The following is a 10,476-nucleotide window of genomic DNA, read 5'->3' as shown; positions in this document are numbered from 1 at the left end:
TTGGAAGGCACTTTTGGCTTCATACCAGGAAGCAAAACAAATGACAAGAAACAGGAGGATGTGAAATTCACTACAGATTAAAGGCCAAAGGGTGAAACAAAAGAGAGAAAAAAGTTAAAACTAGTGCACTTCAAAAACCTCCCCCAGAAAAAGAAAAGAGCAAAAGAAATTTTTCTCTTCTTTTGGTTCTTTCTCGATGATCTTGCACAATCACTCTCTCTCTCTCTCTCTCCCTCTCTCTCTCTCTCTTGTAGAGACTCAGTAAGCAAAACCACCAGGTTTGTTTCTGGTTCCTTTGCTGTGCCTAGAGGAAGATGGAGAGGAAGATGATGAGGAGGAAGTGGGTTTTATGGCAGCCATTGAACAGTTGTCTTTCCTCAGTGTCTCTTCCTCGTCCATGAAGATTTGCCTGCACCTACACTCCACACTACAAAATGCCCTGTCTCCCCTGCCAAAAACCCACACAAGAAAAAATTTGTCAAAACCGATTCATTGCCAAACACAACATTTCAAACGATTCAGGCAAATCATACCCAGGACAGGAAAAGAAACAAAAAAAAATCCCCCTAGAAAAGAACTGTCTTTCATCAATGTCTTGATGTGTATACACACAGCAAGATTCAGAACTTAAAAATGATCTAAAACTATCTCATGTCATTTAATTATATAAGTGAGGAACGAATGCAAGTCCTATCACTTTGGTAGGTTGGCGGATATGAACCATTTTTGCAAGATCTGACGATCAACCAGAAACTAGAAAGTCTCTCAACCCCTACAAATTCAATCAGGTCAACCTTGCATAAATAACCAATAAAACAGTCACTTAGAAGCGTGAGATTGACATAAAGAAGAGAGCTTTGCGCGAAAGGTTAACGGAGAAAAGTCAGTTTTTCTTTTTTTTCCTTTTTAAAAACTTACTTGTACATGTAAATGTCTTTGCCTGGCAAGAGCTTGTTCTTGCAGAGAAAACACTGGTCCAAGAAAGCAGTTGCTGGGAAAACACTGAAGGGCAGAGAGTTTCTACGACAGAATGATGATGATGATGATGATGATGATGTGGGTGTTGGAGAAAGAGGGGCTGCGCCGTTTATCACCATGGACATGGTGGCCTTGTTGATGACCTGTGGGCTCTTCTTGCTGTGGACACTGCTGCTCCCACTCCTTTGACCCTCCAAAACAACACTCAAACCCACCATCTCTCATCCTCCAGATGCTCGAGAGAGAGGGAGGCTTCACTTTGATGTGAAAACGAGAGACATAAATAGAGAATAAGAGAAGAGAGTGGGGTGGGTCCTGTAGAGCAATAGAGAGCAGCAGTAAGAAAGGACGGATTGAAGGAGCCAAAGAGATTTTTAACTTCTAGTGCTGTTAAACTGCCACGTGCTCTCCTCCTTTCAGTTTCCACTTCGATCTCCCCATTTTCACTTTTTCAATTTTTTTCAAAAGATTTTTTTGTTTTCTTCTTCATCCTTTCGTCCATCTGTCGATGAGCCATTGCGGAGGTAAAATTTTCGTACGTGGTTATGGAATTTTTAAAACAGCATGTTGTTCTCACATCATTAGATATTGATTTTAATCATTAATTATATTGAACTTTCTTTTTTTCTCATCAAAATAGCATATTATTAATTGAAACCCGATCAATTTTTTTAAAAAATGCTGACGTGACAACGATATGTTATGTCATTACAATGTGATTGTCTAAAAAAAATGAACCGAATTCTAGTCACAGTGCATTAATCGCATAGAAAAGAGTTTTTATTACATAGAGTAATTGAAAGTCAATTTCAATGAAAATCCATTTAAATTTAGTGACCACTACCACAAGTACTAAACCTTGTCTCCAGAAAACAATAAAATCCTAAATTTTGGACCTTTACAAAAAAGTACAATCGAGCCATCTCGGTGAATGGTATCTAAAATTGCCTAATTGTCACATTAAAATTGCAATTTTCAACATAAATTTTAAGCATTAATTGTATTTTTTCTATAAAGACTTGAGATTAATTGAATCAATGAAAAGATTTAGAACTCAAGTTCAGTTTTTGACAAAGGTTTAAGACATTATTGTACCAATCCAGAGGTTTTGCAATCGATTACTTCCATGCATAGGGTTTAAGACTTGAGGTGCGATTTTAGTGACCACTAAGAAAGTTCCAGAAAAAAATACACCACGAGTACTAAACCTTGTTTGCGGAAAGCAATCAAGTCCTAAATCCTAAACCTTTTTTAAAAAATTATTATCGACCCATCTTGATGAATAGTACTTAAAATTGCCTAATTGTCACATTAAAGTTGCCTACGTCATCTTTAAATTGCACATGTCAACATAAATTTCAAGCATTAATTGCATTTTTCTATAAGTATTTTAGATTTAATTGCATTAATGAAAATATTCAGAACTCAACTTCACTTTTTGACAAAGGTTTAGGACATTAATGTATAGGTTTTGCAATCGATTACTTCCGTGCATAAGGTTTAAGACTGAGGTGCGATTTTCCGTCTATTCATTCCGGCGGAATCTGCTAAGTTCACTCCTAAACTTTATCGTATTTCAATGATACAGATGGACTCATAGTACATCAGGGACTCCTTCCATGCTGTGATTCTATCCCCACCCATGACTTCATTTTGAAACTCCCTCCTCTCTTCAATGAAGTAATAAATAACAGTGGATTGTTCAATCTAGGTTAGCCCCAGCTGCAGCAATGGAATGCCAACGTACAGGGGTGGGCTTGGCCTGAGCTTTCATGGGATTTTTCTTGGGTCAATTTTCTCTTTTGCCCCCCCAAAACACCTCATGAATCTTGAACCGACCCCCGATTGAAAGGGACAGAAGAAGGGAAAGAAAGTTTGGATGCATTGGAGGGGTCACGGAGGAGAGGGCGTAATGAATGGACCCATCAGCTCTCACCGAGGCCTGCGGGTCTATCGCAGCTTCCATCGACGAGGGTGTACGGACACCGCTTGCATTGAAACCTCTAAGTGCACTGGCTCGATACCATTCGGGGAGAGAGAGAGAGAGAGAGAGAGAGAGAGAGAGAGAGAGAGAGAGAGAGAGAGAGTTATTGCCCACCAAGTGTTTGTGGAAATGTGGAAAGATGCCCAGAGCATTGGTCCCTCAAGCCATACACAAAACTGGCTAAGGAAAAATAATTAACAACAAAACTACCATGCTCATGTTACAAAGAGAACGGGAAAAACAAGATATGTCGGTCCTAAATTGTCACCAAATTTTTTGGTAATTTCAAATTTTTCAATGAGACATTGAACCTATACTACATCTCATGTTAAACATAACTTAGGAAGAAATGAGGGATTAATATTATCCCCTTAATTGGTGATAAACCTTTCAAAATGGGTCATAAACCCATTTCTTAAACTATATTTGATGGGCTGTATTGTTATATGGGTTAATCATATTGATAAATGGGTCACAAATGGATTTAAAATGGTAATGACCAAAATAATATGAGTATTGAAGGGGTTCACAACTTAGACTCAACCCACCTTATGATTCTCTCTTTACTGTCTCACTTACCATCACTCAATCTCGTACTCTCACCTCAGTTTGGATATGAGTTTTCCTAAATTGGGTTAAATATAGAAATGTTTTAGTAATATGGTTCAGGTACGAGTCACTAAATTTATATAATATGAAAATAATTCAAAGTGGGTTAAATGTGTCAATTTGAATTGGACTATTTTCGATCCGATCCAAACCCTAAACTGGACCTTGTTATAAAGGTCTAATCGGTGGTTAACTTTTTGAGAGTTCTTTGCGTTTTGTTAAATTTTCTTTTTGGTGGATAATTTTTTTAAAGGGTTTATCCTATGCCAATTGAAGACATTGCAAAAGCTAAAAAGAGAAGGAGATAAGGCATGGTGAGCACAATATCTTTTGGAAACTATATCATTTCTTATCATGGAGCCCGCCAAGGGGGACATGAAGTACTGATGTTGGCAAGACCCATAAGCGACGTAGATGAGAAGAGCAAACAAGTTAGAGATTACTTGGCTCTTCAAATAAAATGTGGAGTGAGAATAGAATGCTTTATGCTATGCCAATAAGAGAAACACGAATACCATATATCATTAACAATAATCCCACGTCACTTAGGAAATGGCAAATCATAGAATCATCTTGAGATGGCTCGATTTTACATGGATCTTTCATTAAGATGGGTAAATCTGCCTTCTTATTTTCAACTCTACTCTCTCTAGCGTGTACTTGTAACTTTTTCACCTCCATCACCTTGATCTCTTTGGCTTTACGACCACCATCATCATCATCATCTCCGTCGAGTTACGTCATCTCGCTCGTATCTTCTTCACCTCCCCCACATTGATGTCTTTGCCTTTGCAACCACCGTTATCATCGTGTTGGACGAGTTATGTCATCTCTCTTTGTTAGTAATTTCTCTCAAATCTGTTTATCTTCTCCGTTTTTCTTTTTTAATAGCTCTCTCCCACAACACACTCAGAAAGTGTTGGAGTATATTTATGGATATGAAAGAATTTCCTATTAGAGAATATTGTTAGAGATAACATTTGATGTTTCGTTATTTTCTAAGATAGCTAATTCCCTTACTAAATTATTTCCTTTCCTATGCATATTATTTGGGTATAAATACCATTCTCTAATAAAGTACAAAGTCAAGATAATTGAGTAAAAATGTAGTATTTATTGGTGTTCCAAATCAATACCCTAATTTTTTCTTCTTTCTTGCCATCAATCTTCATCATTGTCTATGTCGCAACCATCATCTTCTTTGTTCCCTTCTTGTGCCTGGCGACATCAGCATCTTAATCTTTGTCATGGTGTCGAGCTTCATTCCAACCTCTGCTCATCGTCAAGGGGGTCGTGCCTTACTGTCGTCAGCCACCTCATGTTTAATAACTTCCTAATTTTGTCTACACTCAACGATGCCTACCATGGGTGTTATTCGTTGTTGGACTCTCTTTCAATAGAGAGCTCCTCGACGAGCAAAGTTGCCGTCAAGTATCCAAGTAGCTGTGAGCGCTGGTTCATCAAGCAACCAAAGTTGAGCGTCGTTGGGTGATACTGTTTAGTTTGCTGCGATTCAAATTGGGTTTCCACACGATTTGATTAAGGTTGTATGAGAAAAATGTGTCAACTTTCTGATTATGTGTTTCTTTAACCCTTATCATATTCGGTTCGATATATCCACATCCCTTGTTTCGTATAAGGTCTGGCTTCACAGAATTCGGAAGAAAGTTGCACCTATTAGGTACAAGCTGGATGCTCTGGTTTGAGGGGGAGTGTTGGAGCATATTTATAGAATTTAGAGAATTTCCTATTAGGGAATATTGTTAGAGCTATTATCAGATATTAGAGATATTATTTGATACTTCATTATCTTTTAAGATAGCTAATTTCCTTATTAGATTATTCCCTTTCCTATCCATATTGTTCGGGTATAAACACCCTTATCTAATAAAGTATAAAGTCAAGTCAATTAAGTAAAGGCGCAGTCTTTATTAATTCTCTTTTCTTCTTACTTGAAGATCTTCGAATACTTACGTAAAGAAATGTATGATATCTAGTAATTTTCCTACTTAGCAAAAAGCAAAGGGCATATCCGACACATACTCCAGATGTCAATAGTAGGGTCAAAGTGAAATTGCCCCAACAAGCCCAACTATAGAAGAATATCTATCAATCAAGAATTGGCCGACGATGCAACAGCCAGCGACTCTCTCTCAACTAAAACGTGCAGTCACCTCCAACAATTGGCACTGGAGAGATAAGCTCATGCCAGACTTTACAGCAATCCGAAGCAGGTTAGACAATAATATCAAGCGAAAAAGCAAAAGGCTCGACAGCTACGTGTCTGTGCTGAATCTTTGTCAAGTCATTGTTAAACGTCCCATCGTTGCTTAACGCTAAGGTAAAGCTTCGATAAGAACTCTTAAAACGACGGTGGCCAAAGTAGCAGATGGACATAACCTTAACCTCTGACCTGTAACAAGATCAATGTATCGCCCGTCGCATTTTGATGTAATGACCGACCCCCATCGAGAAGATAATCGCGGCTTGAGTCACGAAGGAAGAATAAAATCTCGCGCACGAAAACGACGGACAGGAGCTGACTAAGCGATGAGTTCCGACTCTGCCGTAGAAGCTAATGGTGGAAGGGCTGCCGGCTACTGCGGCACGGCTGTTGGACCGACAGATATGACACATGACATGAACTTGTCATTGCAAGAGAAAATGTCGTCTAGTACCAAAGTGAAGCCGATCAAATTAGTATCAAAATGTTAGCAAGTATTTTGAGGACACTTTTGTTGAATATTCGAATTTATTATTATAATTAAGTAAAATAATTGAATATATGAATTCTTATAAGCACAACGTAGACGAAAACCTTATCAACTGAATGTATCTAAAGCTGTCGTGTTAGTACAAATACACAGGTTTAATTCTCGAGGCTCCCACGGGGCCATCGCGGCATATCCATTCGATATACAGTAACGGCTCCCCAGATGTGATCATTATTTTAATGTGCTGGTGCCCGCACACCATCAATTTCCTTCTGTTTCGCCGGTTTTTACTCCGTTGAAAATCTTTCACCGAACGCTGCGTTTCGGATTTTATTAGGGGAGACTAGGGTCTTGAGTCAAGCTTGGATAGAGAATGTCAAATGCATTTATTAATCCCAATTTAGATTTTACACCCTGACTCGATATGATGCCAAACTCGACAATACTAACAATGAAACAATAACTTGCAAATGTTGAAATTAAGCTATGTCGGAATCTAATCAACGACACAACTAATATGCAACATTATCATTCAAAGTACGCCAGAATTTAATCAATGACGTAACTTGAGAGAATATGGCTGGAATCTAATCAACAACTATATTTCAAACACAACGCCGGAATTTAATCGACGGCGCTGAACTGGTGGCACAACATTGGAATTTAATCAACAATGCTGAACCCGATAAAGACCCTCGTCGGAATTGAATCTACGACACAGAATCTGAAGGTTGCAACTAAAACTACTCCTAATGCGCTAAGAATAAAAGCTAGATAAAAGATGTGTTGTGTTGTTTTCTCGAAGAGGTCCTTTCTACGTTGGAAATCCTTGAGTATTTATAGAGCAGCTTGATAACTGTTGACCGAACACTTCTCCTTGAAAGTCGTTTTCCACTTCCTTACGTTTTGCGCTTTAACCGCTTCCTGACTTATCGATGTTGCTTACGCTCCTTGGGCATCACGTAATAGCTGATTTTCTTCCACCTGTCTCTTTGTTTCTTGCTATTTTCTAAGTGCTATTCTTTAACTTTCTTGATCTTCACGCCCACGGTCATATCTTTACTTTCTGACACGTGTAAATGGATTTTTCGCCACGTGTCACCATGATTTCAGACCACGTGCAAAACTCGTTATTTTGGACTTGTTGACGTCACGTGCAAAACTCGTGATCTTGAATTTGTCGACATCTCGTGAAAAGCTCGTGATCTTGAATTCGTTGGTGTCACGTGCAAAGCTCGTGATTTCGGACTTGTCGACACTTCTATGACGTGTCCCGTCGATATTTACCTCAAGTCTTCTCAATGCTTCTGGGCCTGACTCACGCCCTGTTCTGGATTTATGCCATGTGGGCTGTACTTTATATTTTTTGTGACTTGTAACCGGCCCGCTCCCTCCAGGGGTAATTTTGATTGTCAACATATGCCCCCTTTTAAAAGGAATAAATTTGAATTTATTTCTTTTAAAGTTGTACCTTGTCTGTGTACGAATCCCTAGGCGATAATCATGCTTTTCTGTTCTTTGACGTCCTTTCGAGCAGTCCATACGAATTCTTCATCCAACATCACCCCATATTTTCTTCGAACAATCGTGACTTTTCAAATTGTCTTCTTCATCCTTCATTTTTGTAAAAGCCTCGTTTCACCGCCGCATCTTCTTCTTTAACCCTAAAAATCCTTTTTTTAACCATTTTCCGATCTTGATCCATCATTTCTTATGGCGTCCAAAAAGTCTGACTATTCAGCCAGCGATTACATCACGGCTTTTGACAAGTTTAAAGAAGATCCGCGCGCTGGTAATTGCTTTTTTCATTTACTGAAAGCTGTCGAGGATGAATGCAACTGTTTCTCTTTGGGCCCCAGTTTCATGGATGATAACTCTATAAAAATAGAGTTATTTTATCTACTATAGGCAATAAATAATGTAATATTTGTTAGAATATATTTGGATTTCCTTTTATTTACTTAATTTTTCCTTGTTTATGCAGAATATTGAGATACGGAGAAAATAAGGAAAATATGGCAAAAAGAAGGAAAGGAATATGCGACCCAGAGAAGAGTTAGAAGGTGGATATCACATTGGGAATTCTGCGATTTATTCCCTAATTTTATACAAAAAAGAAGCAATTGCCTTGTGAGACGAGTCTTGAATGTTATCATATAAATAGGATCACTTGGGGGAACATGGAGGTTTTTTTCTTTTAAGATCGTTTTTGTTTTCAGTGTTCTGAGAGTTTTTCAAGTATTTTGAAGAGAAGACAAAAGTGATGACAGAATTCTTGTTCTTTGATTCAAGATGTTTGGTTTAATTTCTATTGTCGTTTCTTCTTCTATTATGTTCTAATTTTCTTTGTTAGAGCTACGATGTAGCCTAACCATGATGATATGAATTTCATGCTTTTTATGCTTTGCAAGTAATTTCATTCATGTGAGTTATATATTATTGTGCTTAATGCGTTTAGGTGATTGGTCACCACTTGAATGATCTGATGTGCATGTTTGATACTGAGAAGTAATAATATGCAATTGCTCCTTATAATATATAACCATGAATTTGTGGATAGAAATATACCATGTTATTTGTGTAGCTTTCGGTGATAAGGTGGTCCAAAAGATTCATTGTAAACCGGGAATATTCACAGATTTTAATGCGCTTATATTTATTTAAATTCACATAGAAATATAGTGAATTGATAAACTGAGTAGGTTTGTTATACCTAGAGATATGATAGTAAATAGACTAGGAAATTCCGCTATCACATGTTTGATATTGTTCTTGTATGCATAATAATCCGAAATTCATATCTAGTGGTTATGGTGAAATCGGATGCTCTAACATATTTTACCTGATTGATTATCTACCTTTAGTTTATAAAATTTCGTTTTTAAAAATTGTCAATTTTTATTTGTTCTCAATTATATTTTGATCTGTTAGATAAATTTTAGAATTACTCTATTTTTAATATTTAATTGGTTTATTATCATCAATCTCTGTGAGACGATACTCTTCTCATCATTGTATTACTTGTTCAACACGTTCGTTGACACGTGCAGAATTTTATGAACAAGTTTTTGGCGCCGTTGTCGGGGATTGTTTATTTAATACCAATTAATATTGATACCGGATAATTCTAAGTTTAATCTAGCTTTTATCTTATTTTTTTTTCAGAGTATACATTGGTGCATGACACATAGCCAACAAGGAAAACTTACTGAGTTTGATCCAGAAATCGAACGCACATTTAAAAGGCGACTGAGAGAACAGAGAAATCACATTAAAAAGATGGAGGGAGTTGATGATGATAGAAATCAATGTAGACTCTTGAAAGATTATGCTGCGCCAACAGTTGAGGGCACCACATCAAGTATCAGGAGACCTGCAATTCAAGCAAATAACTTTGAGATCAAGCCATCACTGATTCAGATGCTTCAACAATCAGTGCAATTTAGTGGGCTACCAAGCGATGATCCAAACGCTCACATCGATGCTTTTCTTGAAATTTGTGACACAATTAAATATAATGGAGTTTTGGATGATGCTATTAGATTGAGATTGAGATTATTTCCATTCTCTCTTAGAGACAAAGATAAAGGTTGGCTCTCTTCTCTTCCTGCAGGATCGATCACTACATGGAATGATATGGCCCAAAAATTTCTTGGTAAGTTCTTTCCACCTGCAAAATCTGCAAAAATGCGTAATGATATTACTAATTTTATGCAGATGGATAATGAATCATTGTATGAAGCATGGGAAAGATTCAAGGAGTTTCTTAGGAGATGCCCACATCATGGATTACCCGTATGGATGTAGGTACAAACTTTTTATAATGGGTGTAGTACAAATCTCCGTTCTATGATTGATGTAGCTGCAGGGGGAACTCTGAATAATAAAACACCAGAAGAAGCCTACAACATATTCGAGGAGATGGCATCCAATAGTTATCAGTGGCCTACTGAGAGGATACCAGTGCGAAAAGCTAGCGGAGTTCGTGAGGTGGATGCTTTCACGGCAATTGCTACGCAAATTGAAGCACTCAACAAAAAAGATAGATAATATGAGTGTTTCAGGCATGAAAATTCAGAATATGACATGCGATTTTTGTGGTGGAGGACATGTTAGCACAGAATGTCAGGTAGGTAACACTTTTGCTCAATCTAATGAAAATGTTAACTTTGTTGGGAATTTTAACAGATC

General features: G+C 37.6%; 1 protein-coding gene and 1 non-coding gene across 2 annotated transcripts; both read right to left on the bottom strand.

Annotated features, from left to right (window-relative positions):
- Positions 1 to 1,252, bottom strand: LOC115682915 (FCS-Like Zinc finger 15). Its single transcript, XM_030607280.2, has 2 exons — positions 919 to 1,252; positions 1 to 448 (listed from the first exon to the last, which is right to left on the bottom strand). Exons 1-2 carry the CDS (start codon positions 1,194 to 1,196, stop codon positions 259 to 261), a joined length of 468 nt encoding a protein of 155 aa, XP_030463140.1. The 5' UTR covers positions 1,197 to 1,252; the 3' UTR covers positions 1 to 258.
- An 8,717-nt stretch (positions 1,253 to 9,969) lies between these two features.
- Positions 9,970 to 10,076, bottom strand: LOC115682954 (small nucleolar RNA R71). The gene has a single exon (XR_004005950.2). It is a non-coding gene; the product is annotated as a small nucleolar RNA R71 (small nucleolar RNA).
- Positions 10,077 to 10,476: the final 400 nt, after the last annotated feature.

The sequence above is a fragment of the Syzygium oleosum genome, unplaced genomic scaffold (genome assembly GCF_021117445.2).
Source record: "Syzygium oleosum isolate NSW1041296 unplaced genomic scaffold, Sole_v2.1 Sole_v2.06, whole genome shotgun sequence".
In the NCBI taxonomy this organism is placed as follows: Eukaryota; Viridiplantae; Streptophyta; class Magnoliopsida; order Myrtales; family Myrtaceae; genus Syzygium; species Syzygium oleosum.
This window is presented reverse-complemented; position numbering and strand designations above follow the sequence as displayed.